Source organism: Crocuta crocuta, unplaced genomic scaffold, assembly GCF_008692635.1.
Source record: "Crocuta crocuta isolate KB4526 unplaced genomic scaffold, BGI_CrCroc_1.0 scaffold729, whole genome shotgun sequence".
In the NCBI taxonomy this organism is placed as follows: Eukaryota; Metazoa; Chordata; class Mammalia; order Carnivora; family Hyaenidae; genus Crocuta; species Crocuta crocuta.
Genome location: NW_027528876.1, coordinates 319,727 through 340,119, shown reverse-complemented (window position 1 = coordinate 340,119; position 20,393 = coordinate 319,727). Strand labels below are relative to the sequence as shown.

Sequence of the window (20,393 nt, the reverse complement as noted above, 5' to 3'; positions counted from 1 at the left end):
GCCCCCAACTCCTCTCTGGCCCCATCCTGGAGCCTGAAAACTGGCCCTACCCACCCAGTGGGTGCTCTACCTCCTCCCTTGGGGCTCTACCTCCCAATAAGCCCTTCCCTGGGCCTCCAGCCTGGCGGATGGACCGAACCACAAGCCCAGTGACCCCACCCCGTCTGGGCAGCCCCACCCAGGCCCCTGGGCCCCCCACCCTGTATCTTGGAGGTTCTGTGCCAGACACCAAGGTCTGCCTCTCCCGCCCTCCTCCCCTCTGCCGGATGCACCGGCCAGGTCCCTGGTGCCAGGCATATTTGCACACTGGAGTGAGCAAGCCAGTGTCCCACGGCCCTCAGAACCAGGCCCTCCAGCAGCTACACCTTCATGGCAGCCCCGGCCTTGGCCAGCCCCCTGGCCCCCCTGCCCTGCACGCACACTCTGTAGCCCCTGCTACTCCTGTGAGGACAGCGGCCTAGAAACACGTGGTCCCCTCAAGCCTGACCGACCAGCCTGACCAGCCCCTCTCCTGTCTGCACCCTGACTCTGGCCCCTTGCCAGGCAAGGCAGGTGATGGGGGTGGGGAGGCCGGCGATGGGGCTCCCTGCAGGTCACAGCCCACTGCCGCTGACACTGGGCATCAGGTATCTTCCACAAGGAGGCTATGTGGGAGGGGCCGGGCCCAGCCCCGCCTGGAGAGTGAGGAGCAGAGCCAAGGAAAGGTGTTGGCATGGGCCAGACACCTCAGGGACATGGTGGGGGTCAGACTGGGGGACAGGTGCCCCCCCAGCTACAGCCCCGGGGCCTGACAGGAGGCCCCCTGATGTGACCGTTATTCTGGATCGATGGACACGGAACAGCAGGGTCCCCCTGAGACCACAGAGGGCCACAGCAGGGGCAGGGGCAGGGCAGGCTCCCAGGCGGGGGACGGAGGAGGACCTCGGATTTCTAGGGAAGCAGCTGGCCAGCCAGGTGTGTGGGGAGGCCCCTCCCCCAGGGCTACAGTGGCGCGGCGTCCTGGCAACGTTGACAAATAGCACGCTGGGACGTCATGGCTCTGCTGTGAGGACCCCAGAGCTGGGCTCGGCGGTAGGTGACGGGAAGCCCGGGAAGGGCAGGGGGCTTTGAGGTGCAGCCTCTGCGGTGGGCCCCCCATGGGGATGGCTCCCCACTGGAAATGCCCCTGGGTCTGAGGAGGAAGGAAGTGGGTGTGAGAAGACCCCTGCCCCTTCCTGAGACCCCAGGTCGGGGAAAAGGCTCCCAGGAAGCTGGACTTTGCCAGCTTGGCTCCTGTGGGAGACACCAGGCCTGAGTCTTGGGGTGGGCATGGGGGTGGGGGGGCACCAGGCTGCAGACTGAAGTGGCTGGGTGGGGCCACTGTTCAACACCCCGGCCTGTCACCTTACGGGGCCCCATCACGGGCTGGAGGAGGGCAACCAGCACCCTCTTATCTGTCTCCAGTGGAGGAGCACAAGTAGTTTCTATTTTAGCTCCTGGCTGTGATGTGCACACGTCACAGTGGGGCTGGGGGAGCAGGAGGGAGCCGCACCCCGGGGGGGCCCAGCTGGGGCGGCACAGAGAGGTGTCCCCCCCCCCAGACCGCTCCCAGTGGCTACACGCCTCACATCTGTCTTGATGGCCGGCAAGTGTGGGTGCGGAGGGATGGCTGGAGGTAGAATTTCTGAAAACAATGTACTTGCTGAAATCTGAGCAAATTCTCCCTCTGGAAACTCCACACCTGCCAGGGGCTGGCCCTGCGGCTGCGGGCAGAAATCCTCGGACAGCTGGGGCAGGGCTCTTCCAGGACAGGGAGGTGGGCCCCAGCTGTGCTGGCTGCCCTGGTGGGGGGGAGCCACGCGGCCACGGGAGCCAGGCACCTGCCAGTCTGCGTCCCAGGCCAGGGCCAGGCCACCCGCCGCCTCAGCCAGACACAGGGGGTCTCAGCTCCTCCGTGGGAGAGAGGGGGGCACGGGGCCAGCCCTGCGGAAGGCAGCTGTGGGGGTCGAGGGGAGAGAAGGCCAGAAACCCCAGCTCAGCCTGCAGGCCAGGGAAGCCAGGGGTCACATGCTGCTCACTGAGGCTTTACCCCAAAGGGTCCGCCTGCCAACAGACAGAATCTCCCGCCCTGAGCTGTCCACCCGCCTGGCGCGCTGCCAGGCCGGCCTTGGCCCCAGCCCGGTACGTGAGCTCTGCCGGGTGCTGGGGGGACAGGACGGCCCCAAGGCTCACAGCAAGGAGAGGGATGGGACAAAAGACACAGGAAGGGCTGGTTGGTTTTTTCTTTTTATAACTTTTTTTTTCTTTGTTTTTTTTAATATGAAAATTACTTGAAAAGACCAGGGGCCAACCCCACCAGGCAGCTCGGCCGGCCGCTGGCCATGCCGATCCTAACATTCCAGATGTAAGTTTACAGAGCTTAAGTTCATCTACAAAAAAAGTAATAAAAATAAAATTTAAAATGGCACCTTCAACAGAACACAACGAAACTTGCCGCCGCACGCGAGGCCCGCAGTGGGTGCGGGCACCGGGCGGCTCCTCAGCTCCGCTCCGGCCAGAAAGTAAACACAAAGCTAAAAACGACTCCAGGGCTTTCTGGGAGTAAGTGAAAGCGCACTTGCCCCCAAGGCGCCCGGAGGAGCAGTTTCTCNAACACATCGTCAGGAGCATCGATCCAGTTCATCCTCCGCCGCTTGACGGGGGGCAGGGAGCCCCCGCGGATCAGGCGCACTTTGGTGGGGTAGGACTTCCCGTTGAGCAGGAGGTTCCGGCTTGGTCCCTGTGGCAAGGCGAGGCCTGAGAGGGCACCCTGGGGGCCTCCGTGCTGCACCCCGAAACCCCCGAGGCGGCAGTCCCCGCAGGAGGCATGCAGGCAGGGGACCCGCAGAGGGCCAGGGCCACGCTGGAGCCGGCCCCCGCCTGGTCCCGCTGAGCCTCCCTGGTGCTCCCCACACAGGGCCCGACAGGGCCGCCCAGGCCTCCCCACCAGCCAGGGTCCCGCTAGGCCCAGCCGCTCAGCCAGCCCGTCCTCTTACCATGTGCCTGGTCTGCCCGTGGTTCGCCAGACCTGACGAGGGGAGAACAGAACGTAAGCCCCCGTAGCCGAAGGGCAGGAAACCTGGGCCCACACCCTCCCGTGGTCCTGGCCGAGCCCCAACAGCCCCCAGGGGATCCCACAGCTCTTGGGGGCTTGGAGGGCCCCTCCGGCCCAGCCAGCAAGAGCGGCACAGTCTTGGGGTCGAGGTGAAAGGCCAGGAGCCTCGGTTCTGACGGCACTGTGCCTGCCACGCGGGCTGCCTGCCCTGGACGGGGCTCGACAGTGGGGCCCAGGCCGCAGGGCAGCCAGGCAAGGCCGCATACAGCAATGAACCCGGCGGTGGGAACCCCTCATCCAGGACCTCCCCTCCTTGGGCCGCACCGGGCTGCTTCCCAAGGGGCTCCAAGCATCCCTCGTGACCCTGGGGCCACACGCCCTGGAGGAGTGGACAGAAGCTTCTAGGAGTGGCCAGGACACAGACACTCCCACCCCATGGGCTGAGGGTCTGGGGCTGCAGGCCTCTGTCAGTGACCTCTGGAGGAGCCCAGTGCTAGGTCCCAGTCCCCTCAGCCCCCAGACCCCGGCCACGGGCACGCAAGGCCCCTGGCTCCCGCGTGCACACTGAGTGAAGACCTGGGCAGAGAAGCCAGGCAAGCCCGCGCCTGCCGCCGCCGCTTCCCCTGCTCCACCTGGGCCCGTGAGTGTGCACATGCACGTGAGTGTGCCCGCGTGAGCGAGTCCTGTCAGAGGCCTCCTAGGACCAGCTCTTCCCAGATATGCTTCTTGGCCAAGGTCCATCTCTTGAGCGACTGCCCAGCCCTCCCCTCTGCAAACCACCTGCTAGCGGGGGGAGCCCTGGCCAGGGCGGGGGGTGGGGGCCGCTGCACGTGGCCTGCAGCCCCGAGGCCCAGCGCTACTTACCCAGGTAAGTGCCTATCAGAGCGACGGGTGCAGAGGGAAGAAAACACACGGTTAGCATTAGTTAGATGGCGAGTGTGCGCGCTGCCAGGGGCCAAGGACAGTCGCTGGGTGCCAAGCGCACGTGCCCGGGTGGGCTGGGTTAGTGAGTTAAGGCCGCAAGGGCACCAGGGCCCAGGCCCTGGCCCAGAGCTCAGCTCATGCCCGCCCAACAGTCTGGCAATGCCCCAGGGGCTAGGCTGCCCGGCGGTGCCTCAGGAGGCCAGCGGGTCTCCTGTCGTGCTGGGGCTGAAGGAGACACAGCAGCACACTGGCGGGTGAACCACAGAAGTCGTTAACTTTATGCTCCCTGCTCGTTAACAGCTTTTTAAAGAGGAAGCCCCAAAGCTCAAAGCTGCCCGCGGCCTTCTGTGGGATGACCCTGCTCCTGGGGTGGGTCAGCACAGAGCAAGCAGGCTGGCCCCCACGCAGAGACGGGCACGGTGGGGGGTCTGGCCACTGAGAGAAGGGCGGGCGGCCCGGGCGTGACAGCAGGGGCACTGGGGACCCAGCGCAGGCGCCAGGGAACACGGCGGCAGAAGCGGCGCCAGAGCCCCCGGATGGTCCCACAGGACGTGCCGCGGGGGCTCCAGACGCGGCCGAGAGGCAGCACCCGGGACAAGGCCAGGCTGGATGACCACCGCCTGCTGCCACTCGCAGGCCCCCGCGCCTGGCCCGCCACTGTGGCCGGCACCCTGTGCGGGGAGCTCAGGCCGGGACTGTGCTTGCCGGCTCACAGTGCGGGGCGCCCGCATCAAGACTCCGTCCTCCCAACACCCCTCCTGCCCCCCCAGCGGACCCTGCTGCAGGCCGACCCTCCAGAGCCCAGCGGCCCCTCATTGCCGCCGGGGCCACCCCAACCCCAGCACCTTTCCGGGAGCAGCCGCAGAGGCCGCAGAGGCCCCTTGCCCAGCTAAGGAGGCAAAGCAGGCCCGGAGACACTGGCGGAAGGACTACAGACGGGCCTGGACGCTCCAGAGTCCCGCCTCGAGCACAGCCAACCTGGGCGCCTGTGGTGGCAGCGTCTCGGTGCGCCTGCCCCGCCCCCCAGGCCCTGCACCCCGTGTCGGCCTCCGTCCCCTTCCCCTGGGTGCCCCACCCCACGCAGGAGAGGGTGCTGCTGCCACCTTGGCTCTGGGACCCCTTCCCCCAGGGTGCCTCCCTGTGCCGTGTGGACCACGCGTAGCCCACAGCTCGGACCCATGTGCCTCCACTCGGGAGGCCGGGGCCCCGGAGCCCCCCCCACTGGGCAGGGCGCACAGAGGGCTGTAGGCACAGCACGGGCAGCCACGCGAGCTGAGGCTGACGGCATGCGGGCGGTCACAGCGCGATGGCAGACAGCACAGGCAGGCGGCGGGGGCGCCAGGGCCACACGAGAGGACAGTCCACTGACCGGGCCAGGAGGGAGGGGGTAGCCCACCAGCCAGCGACCCCGGGGTGGGAGACGGCATCTGGGCAAGTTAGGGGAGCACGGGGAGCAGGGTGCGGCCCAGCCCATGTGGACTGCCCCGTGGGCGTGCCCTGAGCCGCCCGCCGTGCACCATGCACGCGAGAGCGCAGCACCCATGCCGGCGGCCGCCCCAGGCCTTACCCCTACTGGGCATCAAGAGGCGCTTCTTCATGTTGCCTGCCAGTGCCCGGCGACAGGAGAGAGAGGGAGAGAGAACACGGTCAGCACGCAGGGGTGCAGCAGGGGCGGGGCCGGGCACCCCAGGGCCGGCAGGCTATGCCGGCCGCCCCGCCAGAGACTCACCGTCCACCCCGTTGTGCTGCTCGTAGCTCCTCTTGCCCAAGATAGTGGGGGAGCCGTTGTTGATGACGGGGGCCGACTTGGCAGGGGTCAGGCCGCTGAGCACGCCAGACACGCTCTTCACGGGGTCGGGCTTGGGGGGGCGGGGGTGGGTCTCTGTTGGGAGCAACACGGGCGGAGTGTGCTCTGTGGGCAGCGAATGGACACAGCAGCACCTCCGGCCCATCCTGACGGAGGATGACCACAGAGCCCACCGGGGGGACACCCCCAGTCCCGCACCCCAGGACCCACCAGGGGGAGACACCCCCCAGTCCCGCACCCCAGGACCCACCAGGGGGAGACATCCCCCAGTCCCGCACCCCAGGACCCACCAGGGGGAGACATCCCCCAGTCCCGCACCCCAGGACCCACCAGGGGGAGACATCCCCCAGTCCCGCACCCCAGGACCCACCAGGGGGAGACATCCCCCAGTCCCGCACCCCAGGACCCACCAGGGGGAGACATCCCCCAGTCCCGCACCCCAGGACCCACCAGGGGGAGACATCCCCCAGTCCCGCACCCCAGGACCCACCAGGGGGAGACATCCCCCAGTCCCGCACCCCAGGACCCACCAGGGGGAGACATCCCCCAGTCCCGCACCCCAGGACCCACCAGGGGGAGACATCCCCCAGTCCCGCACCCCAGGACCCACCAGGGGGAGACATCCCCCAGTCCCGCACCCCAGGACCCACCAGGGGGAGACATCCCCCAGTCCCGCACCCCAGGACCCACCAGGGGGAGACATCCCCCAGTCCCGCACCCCAGGACCCACCAGGGGGAGACATCCCCCAGTCCCGCACCCCAGGACCCACCAGGGGGAGACATCCCCCAGTCCCGCACCCCAGGACCCACCAGGGGGAGACATCCCCCAGTCCCGCACCCCAGGACCCACCAGGGGGAGACATCCCCCAGTCCCGCACCCCAGGACCCACCAGGGGGAGACATCCCCCAGTCCCGCACCCCAGGACCCACCAGGGGGAGACATCCCCCAGTCCCGCACCCCAGGACCCACCAGGGGGAGACATCCCCCAGTCCCGCACCCCAGGACCCACCAGGGGGAGACATCCCCCAGTCCCGCACCCCAGGACCCACCAGGGGGAGACATCCCCCAGTCCCGCACCCCAGGACCCACCAGGGGGAGACATCCCCCAGTCCCGCACCCCAGGACCCACCAGGGGGAGACATCCCCCAGTCCCGCACCCCAGGACCCACCAGGGGGAGACATCCCCCAGTCCCGCACCCCAGGACCCACCAGGGGGAGACATCCCCCAGTCCCGCACCCCAGGGCCCACAAGGGGGGGACACCCCCAGTCCCGCACCCCAGGACCCACCGGGGGGGACACCCCCATCCTGCACCCGGGACCCACCAGGGGGAGACACCCCCATCCTGCACCCGGGGCGTCCTGTGAGCAGGAGCCAAGCAGGGCTGGGCCCAGCAGGTCACTGGGTGACTGCCAGCAGCTGGAGAGCTTCAGACACAGGCCCATAAACAAGCAGGCCCATCAGAGGCGTCGGGGTCCAGGCCACCGGAGCTGATGGCAGAGGGCTGGCAGCTGGCCAGACGGTGAATTAACGGCCGGGCTGGCCCAGCCAAGGACACGCCCCGCTAAGGGCTGGCGACGGCAGGCTCAGGCTCATACCTGCCCAGGCTGCCCAGCTCTCCGTGGCTCTCAGGACGGGCTGAGGCCCAGCCCCGAGGCCCAGACCCCAGACACAGAATGATGCCAAATGCGCTTGTGTCCACATGGAACACACTTAGCTCACGGTTCTGGAATGTCCTTCTCAGAAGGTCAGACACCTCCATGCTAAGAGGGACTGACTCGCGGCCCCGCCCAAGCCCACAGAAGTGGCTGGTACTGCTCCCACCTGCCCAGGCTCCCTGGCTGAGCCCCCAGGACAAACCGCCTATGGCTGGCGGAGCGGGGGGCAAAGTGGCGGCAGAAGCCGCTGGCCGAGGTGTTGAGGGTCCCCAGGCCACGAGGGCCCACCCTGGGAGCTGCTGACTAGCTGCTCTGGCTCGGCTCGCCCCACAGGGAGCCTCCCCTTGGGGGTGGGGGGTGAAGAGCCCCTGTGGATGTCTGCAGCGGGGGCCTGTCCTGGGTGTGCCCAGCCCAAACCCCGGGCCCCGGGGAGTGCGCGGGCTGCAGCAACACACAGGCAGCTCCGGGGCCCGGGCCACGGTCCGGAGCTATGGGAGGGCACGCCCCTTCCCCGCAGGTGCCTGCTGGCTGGGCTGCGCAGGGCTGGGGCAGGCTCACCTAGATACCGGAGCACGGCTTCCAGGGGCTTCCGCACGGCCTGCTTCAGCACCAGTGGGCTCTGGGAGGCTTCGGGCAGCCGTGCCGTGCCTGTGGGGGCCCGGCATACGTGAGGGGGGCCCGGGGCCAGGGCTCCCCACGCGGCACCCCCATTTCACCGTCATCCCCCTCCTGTGGGAACAGAGCATGGGGCTGGGGGCCGCCACTCACACTCAGCCTTGATGGCCGCGCTGTTGATGGGCATGTAGGGGTGCCGGGCCGCATGCCACGGGCGCAGAATCTCTCGGCACAGGCGCCGGGCGATGCGCGTGAGCTTGGTGGTGTGCAGGTAGAAGGCCTGTCTCGTCTTCATGGCAAATTTGGGGCTCCCGCTGCTCCGCGCTGGGATGCCGTGGGGGCTCTGCGGAAGGGGGCGCGCCGCCCCGACACAGCGCCATGACCGCAGGCCGGGTGCACGGCCGCGCGTGGGGGCGGGGAGGGGCGTCCACTTACCATGTTACTGCGGTTTGGTCCTGGCCTCTCTCCATCTAACCGGGTTGGCATTTTCAAGCCACCATATTTCTTCCAATATGTCCAGCAAGATGCGCAGAGGCGACACTGCATGTTAGGGGGACCCCAAGAATACCACTGGTAAGACTGGGCGGCTACGGACAACAAAGTTGGAGATAGACGGGTCCTTAAGCAGAACCAGTGACGTCAGGNCGCCAACCCGCGACGAGGGCTTCCCCCGGGCAGGGAGTGACCCCCGCCCCTGCCCCCCAGCCAGGACCCCGGGACGGTGCAGGGCGCCCGGCGCTGGGGGTGGGTCCCGGTGCCAGGCGGCGGGCACTTACTGTAACAGCTCTCGCAGGCTCGGCCGGCCCCAGGGCTCTGGCCTGGCGCCCCGGCCCCATTCACCACGCCTGCCTTGACGTTATTGACGCTGATCTGGTTCGGATTTGGCTTGTTACTTAGGGCAAGGGAGAGAGGGAGGACGTCACGGGAGCGCCACGACGTCCGTGCGCGGCTCCCAGGAAGGCGCAGGCGAGGCTGTTGGGCCCTGGTGGCCCCGGTCCACGCCCAGGGTGCATGGGCTTTCTGCCAGCAGGGCTGTGCTCTGCTCCAACTGGAACCCCAGGCCGGGTGGGCTTGAGTCCTGACGCCCTTGCTTCCCGACAGCTGCTCCACGCCCACCCTGGCCACCGAAGGGATGACAGGGGCCTGCCCAGCCCGCAGCCCCAGGGGTGGTGGGGACACGGGGACACGGGGAGGGAGCACTCACTAGTTGGGAATATACACTTGCTTTAACTTGCTCTCCGCCTCTGCTGCTTTCAAGCGTTTCTGGAAACAGGAGCCACATGTGAGGGGCTGTGCGTGGGGGAAGGGCTGCCTGCCGGCCCCCCGCGCCCCCAGTGTCCCCGGGGTGCCCACCTGCTGCACGTATCTGTCGGTGGTCTTCCACATGTAGTAGTACTCGATGATGCTGGTGAGCGACTTCCAGGGCAGCTACACGAGAGGGGTGGGCGTGAGGCTGCAGAGGGCCCCTCCCCGACCAGGGGCCCCTCCCTCGCCCCCTCTCCCCTGCACTCGTGGCCTGGCGGTGCCCCTCCCAAGGACTCCAAGTTCCTGAGGCATCAGCAACACAACTTTGCGAGTTCTGTTCACGCGGCTGTTTCCGGCACCGGCTTGGAGCCCCGGGGCCTCCTGCCGGGCCAGCCCTTCCTGCTCTGCCTGTGGAAACAGGGTCCTCCATATGCGGAGGAAGCGTGTCTGTGGCGTGGATTTAACTATGACACCCGCCCCGCCGCGTCCAAAATGCAGATGCTGTGTGTACTGCATTCACTCAAGCCGCCACGGAGGTGGCAGCGTGGTCTCAAAGTCGGGGCGCAGGCCTGCGGCCGCCGGGCAAGCCTGGCCGGGCATCATCTGTGGCCCCATCTCCCAGCGGGTGCTCGTTCCTGGTCCCTCGATCACCGCGTCTGGGACTTCACCTGATTCCCGTGTCACGCTCTGGGTAAGCAGGACTTCGGCTGTCCACTCAGCCCCCCCACCTTTGGGGGGGTCCCTTCTGCCCTCTGGAGGCTTCCCAGGAGCCCACGAGTGACGCTCCTGATCGGGCCCCGCCCTGCTCCTGGCGGCTCTGCTGCCCCTCCAGACCACCCGCTGGGTTCACTGTGGTGGAGGCTGACCTTTTAGATGACTGTGTGTTCTCACAGGTCACAAGGGCTGCAAGGGGTCCCTGAGGGCACAAGCCCTGCTCGGGCTGCCATTCCCGGAGGACACACTCAGGGGACACAATACAAGGACGCCTAAGGCTCGGCTGGTTAAAAACGACCAACAGCTGGCACACGCCCAGGCGGCCAGTGCCAGGAGACCCTGGTGATACCCAGTGCTGACCTCGGAGCTGGCAGCAGGCGGGCTCTCGGCCGCGGCCCTCCCAAGAGCCACACGCGGACGGTGGGGCTGACACACGGGTGGCCCTGGGGAACGGGGTCCCGAGCCCACCCGCGGCACTCACAAAGTCCTGCTGAATGTCCGTGAAGTCCTTTCCGTACTTCTCCAAGGCCTCCTCGAAAAGGCTGGCCTCGGAGGCCGACCACTCCTCCATCTCGTCCCTGCAGAGCACGGGCCCGCCCTGCGGCACCAGCGCCGAGATGGCCTTGGCCACGTCGTACACGCTCCTGTGCAGCGTGTCCATGGCGTGGAACTGTGGCAGGACACGCGGGGGTCACTCGGGGCTGTGTCCCAGCTGCTTCAAGGACCCAGGGAGGCCCCACGCGGGGCTGGCCGCCCACCCACCCGGGAAAGGACCAGGACAGCCCGAGGCGGCGGNGGGCGGGGCAGGAAGGCAGCAGCCCAGACACAGATGGCCCCAGCAGCACCGGAAGGACGGACGGACTGGGTCCCGTGCAGACGCCCCAGCACGCAGGCCGCTCACCAAGGTGATGTCCCGGGAGGCGGCTGCGGCGCTCATGTGCAGGCTGGGCTGCCGGACGGAGCTGCTGCAGTCCAGGGCTCTCGCGAAGGTGCCCACGGAGCTGGGGGCGGGGGGCAGGGAGACACTGACCACTGGAGCCCGGCTTACAGAGGGTGCCCTGGCCAAACCCAGAGCACACCAGGCTAGGAGGGCACGGCTGGCCAGGAGGCCCCGGGGACAGAGCCTGCCGCTGGCGGCCACCGCCCGGGGCCCTCCCTGTGGTGAAGGCGCAGGGTCCAAGGAGACGTGCGGGGGCCTTCTGGGCATGTGGCCACCTGTGTCCTCACGGGGCCTCCCCTCCCACGGGCCCTCCCCTCCCACGGGCCCAGCCCCAGGCCTCGCCCAGGGGCATGCTGGAGCAAAGGCCGCTTCTTGGAGCCCTGCTCCCCAAAGCCCGGATGTTAAGGGCCACGTCCCCCTTTCCCAGCTACCTCTGCCCCAGGGCTTCAGGACAACAGCCCACGGCCCGCCCAGACGTGGGACCAGCCTCTCTGTTCAGTCCTTCAGTCCTGGGGTCTTGTCTGTGCCTGGCCTGTGAGGCCACCGCTGGTGGGTGGCCCCTGAGGTACGCAGGCAGCTGCCAAGGCCAGCCCCTCCAAGGCAGCGCTGCCCCTGGGACCCTCAGGGCCCCCACAGCAGCCCCGCAGCCCCCCGTACAGCAGGGATGGGAAAGACCGGGCCAGACCTCTCTGGAACTGGGGAAGGTGGAGTCTCAACAGAGTGAGGGCCCAGCCAGCAGGGGCAGGGAAGCCGTTTGGCCCCCGTGCCTGGGGTCCAGGCAGACCCCCCGGTGACCACTCACCGGGCCACCACCAGGAACTGGTCGATTTGCTTGTCTATGAGCGGGTTGTGTGCCTCCCACACCTTGGTCTCCAGCCGCGACTGGTCTCGGCCGTCTTCCTCGCCTACGAGAAACGCTGCTGCCAGCAGGGCCCGAGCAGAGCCCGAGGCTTGCGGCCTTTTGGAGCCAAGGGTCTTGGGGGATCAGCCTGCTGGCCGCAGGGCCACACACCCTCTCGCCTCTGCTGGGGCTCAGGGGGGCTAGTGAGCCTGGAAGGGGAGGCTGCAGCGGGCACGTGCACGGGCACACACATGCACACACACGGCCGCGCACACAGGCACACACGTGCGCTGTCGGGTGCGGACTTCCAGGTCTGCTCGGCGCACGCACACGTTGGGTTTTCACCTCTGCAAACAGTGCGAGCTCCCGGGCAGGAACTGGAGGAGGCTGAGGAGAGGCCTGGGGGTGGGGGGGGCACCTGCGGCCCGAAGCACCCAGGAGTGGCGACAAGGCAGAGGCAGCTCGCCTGGCTCTAATCAAGCTCCCAATCCCGAGACCCCACGGGGCCACAAGGCCCACTCAGCTCCCGGGCCGTGGGACTCCGGTGCGGCCTCGTCCAGTGGTGGCGTCTGCCACCCAAGGGCTCCTCACGGTGCCCAAAAGGCTGGATTTCAGTTTATCCTCCTTCTAGGGGACCCCACCCCCGGCCGCTCCCGACTGCAGACGCCAGGGCAGGGCTCCCGGATCCGGCAGGCACGGCTGCTCTGCAGGAAGTAAATTCACACACGGAGAACGGAGCGGAGGCCACAGGAACAGTGGGGTCCCTACGAGGCCAGCCCCTGAGGGCGGACACCCCACAGCCATCGGTGTCTGGCTCCCTGGCCAAGGCCACGTCCACAGTCAGCACAGGCCCTCAGGCTGTACACGTGCAGGAGGCACTCAGCTCCCCTGGGCTGTGGAGGCAGCGAGCTCCTGACCACACGCGGGAACCCTCTTGGGCACATCCCAGCGTGGTCAGTGCCCAGGACGCCCACTGGGAGCCTGGTGAGCGGGCGGCTGGGGCTACTGCGAGGAGCAGGCGGAGCACGGGTGGGAAGTTCCTGGCATCGTAGGCGGTGTCCTTCCTAGGGGGACTCCCTGGACCCCCCCCCCAATTTGGGGTCCAACACTTCCTGGCCTCTATGGTCTGAGGCCCATGACCACCGCACACCCACGTGAGACTTTCAAACGTGTAGAGGAGAGCATGCGCCTTCGTTCACCGTGTGCCCACCGTGCTGCAGTGCCCTGGAGCCGGGAGCGAGAGGCAGGGCAGGGGAGCCCGTGCTGCTCGACCCAGACCTGGTACCCAAGTCCCCACCCCAGAAACTGAGGCCAGCTGACGATCGAGCCTCCAGTCGTCACCGTCCCCTCACTCTCAGCCGGGTCAGGAAGGTGGGACCCGGCACCAGCCAGAGAGGCTAGCAGAGTGGGGCCGCCGCGGGCACACTGGCATGTGGCTGGCAAGCAGCAGGCCAGTGCGGGAGGGTAGGAGGGGTGCAGGTGGCTCAGGGCAGCCCCCAGAAGCGGCCAAGGGCCAGAGAGCGGATGCAGGGCAGAGGGCACCTGTGTGCTTCCTGGCGTAGGTCCCCACCGCCCACCTCCTCGCTCCAACCAGCAGGATTCTCCCCTCCCCCGCCACCGCCCTGACAAGCATCAAACAAGGGGAAGCCAGTGTGTGTGTGAGTGTGTAGGCGCGTGGCACGTGTCTGTGAGCACATACGTGCGTGCACGTCAGTGTGAGCATGTATGTGAGCACGCAAGTGTGAGTGCACATGGACGCGCGCGCGTGTGGTACGTCACACAGGCAGGGAGGTAGGGGGCAGTGCGCGCATGTGCGTAAAAGGGAAAAACGCACGTAGGCCAAGGCCCGGTGTTTTTAAAAACTACATCATCCTCAGAGAAACGGGCCATCAGGCCCACAGGGAGGGAGCAAAGAAAGGGTCCCGAGGACCCCAGACCCGCTGGCCACGCACACGGCTCGCTGCACACACAGGCACTGAGGAGCCCACCGAGGGCCGGGAGACCTGAGGCCGGGTGTCCTCCTGCCGAGGCAAGACGCGGGCCCCTCAGGTCGCCGTGGGCCACACGGGAGTCACGGACGGCACCACCCACAGCAGAAGCCAGCGATGCGGGCAAATTCCATTCAAGCAAGTTTTTAGGGAAAAATCTTCAAGAGCTGCCCAAAGGAGGCACGCGGCTGCCCCGCTCTCGGCCCAGAGCCCTACCTTCCTTCAGCAGGTCGGTGATGTCCGCCTGGTAGCGGTTCCCCACGCGGATCTCGCCCTTGTCCGCCAGCAGGGTCTTCTGCTGGGGGTCGTAGACCAGAGAATAGAAGAAGAAGTCCTGGAAAACAGCACAGGAGGCCGCGTCAGCAGGGGCCGCTGCGGGGCCGTGAGGGGGCAGGACACGCAAACGCTGGCGCTGGCGGGCCGGCACGCTGTGGCCAGCGCCGCGGTCACCGCGAACACAGGGGAGCGTCCAAGCCACAAAAATGCTACAGCCCAGTTCACGGGGGGCGGTCACTGCAGATGCGCACACAGGCGCTGCCCGGCTGTGTTTCGTAGGAACTGCGTCGAGCTGTTTGGTCATTTCCAGCGAGTTCAGAGGCCTGACTGGCCCACCCTCGGGGCTCGCCCTGCCCTGCTCCCACAACCCTCTGCTGCCCCAGGCCCCCAACTCGGTGACCCTGCCTGCGCTGCTTCCCCGATGCCCGAGGGGATGTGCAGACACGGCTCAGTGGCCGGTCTTTGCACTTGTGAGGACCATGTGCTCCCTGAGCAGGCAAGTGGACACCAGCAAAGGGCCAGGCCCTGCCCCTGGGAGACACGGGCCGCAGGTACACCGTCCATGCCCACAGCGGGCCGTCCTGTGAGGCTCGCCGCCACGGCTGCCTCTCAGCCCCTGCAGACCCCTTCTCCACGTCCCCAGTGCAGGCTCTGCCCAGGCCGTGCAGCACCCCAGGGACAAACCCACTGTCTGGAAACATTTTCAGCTGTCATAACTCGGGGGTGGCATCAGTGGGGACCATCCCACAAGTGCACGAGGTCCCCACACTTGTCTGTGGGACCAGGAGGCGGCCCCACGGCCCCCACCCCTGGCAACGCAGATGCTGTTGATTTCACAGACTCGGGAAACCTGCCGTGGCCCGGCAGCCGTGGCTCTGGCTCAGCCCCAGGACAGGATGGGCGGGGGGCCCGCAGGGGGACGCGTCAGGGCTGAGCCCCTGCGGGGCGGGCAGGAGGCCAGCCTCACCTCCCGCTCCAGGTAGGACTTGAGCGACTCCGTCTCGTTGAGCAGGGTGACGCTGCACTTCCCTCTGCAAGAGAAGGGCGCGCGTCAGGGGGGCAGGGCAGACCTTGGGCACCTGCCGGGCTGCTGGGTACCTGATGTGGGTGGCAGGCAGCGACTCCAGCTGCCGAGAGAGGAAGAGCTCGCGGTGCCGCAGCTGGTGCTTCAGCTTCTCGGGCAGGTCCACCATTTCAGGGTTCTCCATCTCCTCCTCTATCTCCCCTGAGGGGTGAGGGTGAGGGGTTCCTGTGAGCCCCCGAGCGGCCTGCCCTGCCCGCTGACCCGGGGCCCCCCCGCCTGGCACCCGCCCAGCCGGCTCATGAGGATCCTCCACGTAGGCGGCTCTCACCTTCCTCGCCGTTGTCGGCCCCCGGTCCGGTTTTATAGCAGACTGACAGAGCTACGTGACAGACAGACAGACAGACAGACAGGGCCCGGACCGCAGGTTAGCAACGGAGCACCGCCCGCCCACCGGGCAACCCATGGCCCGGGGCAGCGCCAGATCAGGTCGGCAGTGCACTTGTCATCCCCAGAGTGTGGACCCAGGGGCCCTCGGCCACCCCTCCAGGGCTGGGGCAGCAGTGCCCAGGGGCAACACACGGTACTGGGGGTCGGGTGACCCTGGAGGCACGGCGGAGGTCTGGGGCAGTGAGGGGCGGTGCGGGGGACGTGGGGGCCGGGGCAGGGACACGCAGAAGTGGGCCACCCCACAGGGCTGCTGCACCTGGGCAACAATCTGGGATGCCCTAGTCTCCATCCAAGGCCCTATCCCCACCCCCACCCACAGTCCTCTGCTGCCCCCCGGTGGTGACCAAAGGGAGTCTCCAGGTGCCCCAAGTTCAGAGGGCCAGGCTAGGAACGCCATGGGAGGCGTTTGCTCCACGTGTGTGGGCCACCAGGGTCCAAGTGTCCACTGCTGGCTTCGTCTGCCCCCTGCCCACTCCCGCAGACCCGCAGGCACACCGCACCCCCCAGCCTGCGGTCATCACCACTGTGCAGACGCCTGCCAAACAGCCCACCTTATGCCCACGCCCATCCTGTGAAGGCACCGCGGGCCCAGACAGCATGGCTAGGAATGGGGCCAGAGACCATCATCCGGCGCCCCTCCCCACAGTGGCTGGGAGACCCCCACCCGTCAGAGCCGCCATCAGCAGTGGCGAAGAGGGGCCCCAGGAGTGGCCACAGGCTTGGGCCACATCAGCACCCGAGGAGATGGGGAGAGGGCGAGCCTCCCACAGCCCCTGTGCTCCAAGCCTTCCTTCGCGCCTGGTGGGGGGAGGCGGCCTGGGGTGCAGAAAACGCTGCACTGGGATCCTGGCCCCAGGTGGTACTGGGGGCCCACCCTTCCAGGCACAGGCAGGCTCTGTGCTCCCATCGCACGCCTAGCTCAGCACACACCCCATGAGCCCCGGCAGCTTACTCGGTCACCTGTGTTCCAGACAGCAATGCGAGTGTGCGCGTGCACGTGAGCACGTGTGTGAGCACACAAATCTCAGGACACAAATCTCCACGCCCGCTATGGCTTGGAGGCTGTTCTGGTTCCCCACGAGGGGCAAGGGCTAAGCAAAGGGTGTCTGGGAGACCTCCGGAAGGGTCTCACTGCTGCAGGGACACCCAGCCCATGCTGGCGGCTGAATGCCCTGGCAGGGGTGGGCACAGGCCTCCAGACCCAGAAGAAACCCTAGCAGCTGACTGGGGTCTCCCTGGATCTCTCCCTCTGGCCAGAAGGGCCCCAAGGAGGCCCCCAGAATGTCCTCACACCTGCCCCTTGACACTGGTGGGCTCAGGCCTGGGCAGAAGGGTGGACCAGCCTCACCCTGGCCACAGCGGGCTCACGGATGGGGACATCAGCAGAGGTGCCCTCAAGCAATGTGGTTCCTGGGAAAACCTCTGTAACACCAGGGGGATGGCACGGAGCACGGAGCTTCCTGCCCTGAGGTGGCCACACTAGTGGTCTCACTGGGCCCCGTCACATATGACGTGCCCTCTGGGACAGCGCTCTGGGCAGCCTTGGGTACCAGTGCCCACCCCATCAGCTCCAGCGTGGCCGTCCCCAACACTGCCCCCCAGCTTCCTCCTGGAGCCCTCCTAGCCACCAGCTGGCCTCTGCGGGCCTGGCAGCAGGACGGCCAGGCCCCGAGGCCACCATGTGCCACCACGTGCTGAGGGGGTGAGGACTGCGGTCGCTCTGGGCCAGGCAGTGGACACGGGTGAAGAGATCCTTAAGCATCCACACTGCAAGTCAACAGGGACCCCTCCCCACCTGGGCCTCGGGGACTGGGCCTGGCCAGCCCACCCCTCAAGGTCCCTTCCACCCTGCCGCATGGGACAGAGGCCAGCCTTGCTGACGCCTGTAGGACCAGCAACCGAACAGACTCGTCCTCCGGACGGTGAGCCTGAGACCCCCTGCCCTTTGCCCTGACACCCAGAGCCAGGACTGCAGGGGTGATGGGCGCAGGCTTTAGAGCTGAAGGTCAAGGTTCCACTGCGCCCCATCTTGTATGCTTCCCTGGGGCGGGGTGGGGGGAACCACTTCATCATCCACAACTAGACACAGAGCCCCCTGTGCCACAAGGCCTAGGGTTACAGGACATGCACGGAGGCCTAGACCCACAGCCTCCCCTCAGCGGACGCCCCATGGGAAGCCGGGCGACGCCAGCACAGAACGGGCTGTCCTGGTCCCGGCGAGGGCACAGCCCTACATGCCAGACCTTGCTGTTCTCTCCTCACCCCTGAGGCCTTGGGAGACCCAGTCCTGGACCACCCTGACCCCTCTGGGACCCACCGAGGAGGCCGATCTGGCCTGGGCGTCCTGCCTCTCACAGCACCGTGCTGCAGCTGCGGGCAGAGGGGGTCCCCTGGCCTGGGTCCCACCCTGACCTGGAGCCTGACCAGGAGCTCATGACTCCCCCGTGTCTGGACCTCCCACCCAGAGGAACTGGGGCTGGGGGGAGGGAGCAGGGACAGCAGGTGGGGCCTTTGTCTACCCAGGGAGGACACCGATGAATTCCCAGACAGTGCCTGTCCCCGGGCTGGACGGCCCCGTAGGCCAGCACCTGGGGCCAGGATCAGTCACACCGCACAACCACCGGTGCGTCCCACCCCAAAAAGGAGAGTCTGGACCCCTCCCCTCGCTGCCCTGCAGGAGGGGCCGTGGGGGACCCGGGGCTGCGGCACGCACAGGCAGCCCTGCCTCTGAAGCCGCGCCCCCATGTACGTGGGAGCAGATGCAGGCCAGGCCCCAGCGGACGTCGGCTTCAGATCAGGAGCGCTGGCCGCCGCCGGGCCCCCACCAGGCTGCTGGGAGCTCCCCCACGCCACTGACCCCGAGACTCAGGCTCGAACTACAGAGAGACCCCGTTTCTAAAAGCACTTTCCAGACGTCAGCATACACCTCCTGGTCAGGTGGAAACGAGTGAGGTGCAGCGAGACCAGCAGAGGCCTGGCCCCTGCCCCCCTGCCCCCCCTCCAAGGCCTCCCCACCATCCCAGGGGTGCTCTCCAGAGTCAGGCCCAGCAGGAGAGCCACCTGCGGCGAGCACACAGCAGGCCCAGCTTTCAGGGAAGGGGCGACCCCGGGGGCCAAGCCCAGGCTGCAGCTACAGGACAGGCAGCCTCACCAGCCCAGGACCCCAAGAGCCCCCCCGGGGAGGAGGAGGGGAAGGAGGGGGCTCCCCCGCAGGAAAGGCCCAGACTCACTGGCGTGCTTGTCGGCCAGGGCGATGAGGGTGCTGGAGATGTCCCGCCTCCGGTAGAAGCACACCACCTTGGCCTCCACGTTCCCGTTGGCCGTCTGCAACAGCAAGGCGGGGTCTGAGCCCCCCTCACCTGACCGACGGCCCAGCAGGGCTGAGCGTGACCAGGAACTGGCCCATCACGGGGGGGCCGTGCCCAGGGAGATGGGGGCAGTGGGGGACACCTGCAGCTGGCCAGGGAGGGGCCACACAGAGGCCCCCCGTGTTCCCCCCCACAGGAGGAGGCGTGACTCCTGAGAACAGGCCTCAGAAAGGCAGACCCCGGACCACCATAATCCCACTCTAATCGCTGCCGCAGCTTTTCTGACAGGATTTTTTTAAAGAAAACTCATCTTGTTTTCAATCCACGGAGAAGTGAGGGAGTGCTGCCCCTGCCCCCACCGACCCCCTGCTGACACACTCACCCCTGTCCAAAGGTGCCAGCCCCGCGGGGCCCACCCGCCACCCGCCGTCCCCGCCCCGGGGCCTGGGGTCACCCTCAAACCATCACCTAACCCTGGGCTCTGGTTTTACTGCCACCAGCAGCTCCGGGTTTTACCGTCCACCTCGGAGCGGCCCCTTTCTGCGCACGTGGACGTTACCAGACTCAGATGTTACCAGATGTGGACATTACTGCCCCCCTGTCCTCCCCGCTCCCCGTGCAGACGGGGTTTTGACTAAAAGTCAAGGCCTTCCTTGAACACCTGTCTTCCCCCTGTGCCCACGCCCAAGGGACGGAGGGGAGCCGCCAGGACCACGCGGGGGACACTGCTCTGGAGTCCGGGGCCCCGGGGGCCAGTGACCAGGGGAGGGCCTGCCAGCTGACCCCCTCGCAGACCTGCCGGGAACCGCCTGCCTGGCCGCACCGAGTGGGTCTGGAGTCCACTTTTCACCAGGCCTGAGCCCCACGTCCCGCGGGGCAGCAGGGGAGGCCGATGGGGGCTGAGCATGCGCCCGCTGGGGCCGAGCCTACAGGCCACCCCTCCGCCACTGTGAGGGGTGTCGAGGCCGAGGGAACAGAGCAGATGCTCCACCGGCCGCCTGCCCTCTGGCCTCCAGAGCCCTGGATTCCTACTGCCCCGTCGTCAGGGCCCCCCGTCCTTTTAGGTGTGACCCCAGCCGCCCCACCCCGACCTGCCCTGCGAGGGGGGCCGCAGGGACACAAACCCAGAGGCCCCACCAGGCTCAGAGTGGACAAGCGTCGGTCACCGCCACTGCTCTGTCGGTGCCGTGTGGTCACACAGCGGCCTCTCCACGTCACAGCCAAGGCGAGGGGCAGGGACAGTGCCGGCCCGGTCAACCAGGCCACCTGCCCCCCGAGCCACACGCTTTCACTCCACTGCCCCTCGAACAATCTCTCTCTGTGCTGCTTCCTTGNCGGGCCAGGCAGAGCAGGTCCCGGCCAACAAGGCGCCCGTGGGCCACACGGTCCAGCAGCACATGGCCTCCCCGTGGCCCTGACACCTGCAGACCCGGCCTCGGGCCACAGGCGCCCAGCTTCCTGCGGGGCCTCTTGCGAGCACGGGCACCGGGTCAGGACTCGCGCAACTCAGCCCGCCTCTCCCGCCCCCTCCCA

General features: G+C 67.6%; 1 protein-coding gene across 1 annotated transcript in view; it reads right to left on the bottom strand.

Annotated features, from left to right (window-relative positions):
* Positions 1–1,902: 1,902 nt before the first annotated feature.
* MTA1 (metastasis associated 1) overlaps positions 1,903–20,393 on the bottom strand; it is a 32,352-nt gene continuing 13,861 nt past the window's right edge. Inside the window, exons 4-23 of the mRNA XM_077756745.1 lie at positions 18,783–18,876; positions 15,434–15,484; positions 15,180–15,306; positions 15,049–15,112; positions 14,022–14,139; positions 11,779–11,881; positions 10,938–11,037; positions 10,518–10,706; positions 9,431–9,505; positions 9,282–9,340; positions 8,854–8,969; positions 8,513–8,664; positions 8,231–8,420; positions 8,021–8,110; positions 5,727–5,879; positions 5,565–5,600; positions 3,015–3,046; positions 2,597–2,758; positions 2,125–2,181; positions 1,903–2,019 (exon numbers count right to left, since the gene is read on the bottom strand). Coding sequence (XP_077612871.1) covers positions 1,903–2,019; positions 2,125–2,181; positions 2,597–2,758; positions 3,015–3,046; positions 5,565–5,600; positions 5,727–5,879; positions 8,021–8,110; positions 8,231–8,420; positions 8,513–8,664; positions 8,854–8,969; positions 9,282–9,340; positions 9,431–9,505; positions 10,518–10,706; positions 10,938–11,037; positions 11,779–11,881; positions 14,022–14,139; positions 15,049–15,112; positions 15,180–15,306; positions 15,434–15,484; positions 18,783–18,876 — 2,085 coding nt within the window. The remainder of the gene's footprint in view (positions 2,020–2,124; positions 2,182–2,596; positions 2,759–3,014; positions 3,047–5,564; positions 5,601–5,726; positions 5,880–8,020; positions 8,111–8,230; positions 8,421–8,512; positions 8,665–8,853; positions 8,970–9,281; positions 9,341–9,430; positions 9,506–10,517; positions 10,707–10,937; positions 11,038–11,778; positions 11,882–14,021; positions 14,140–15,048; positions 15,113–15,179; positions 15,307–15,433; positions 15,485–18,782; positions 18,877–20,393) is intronic.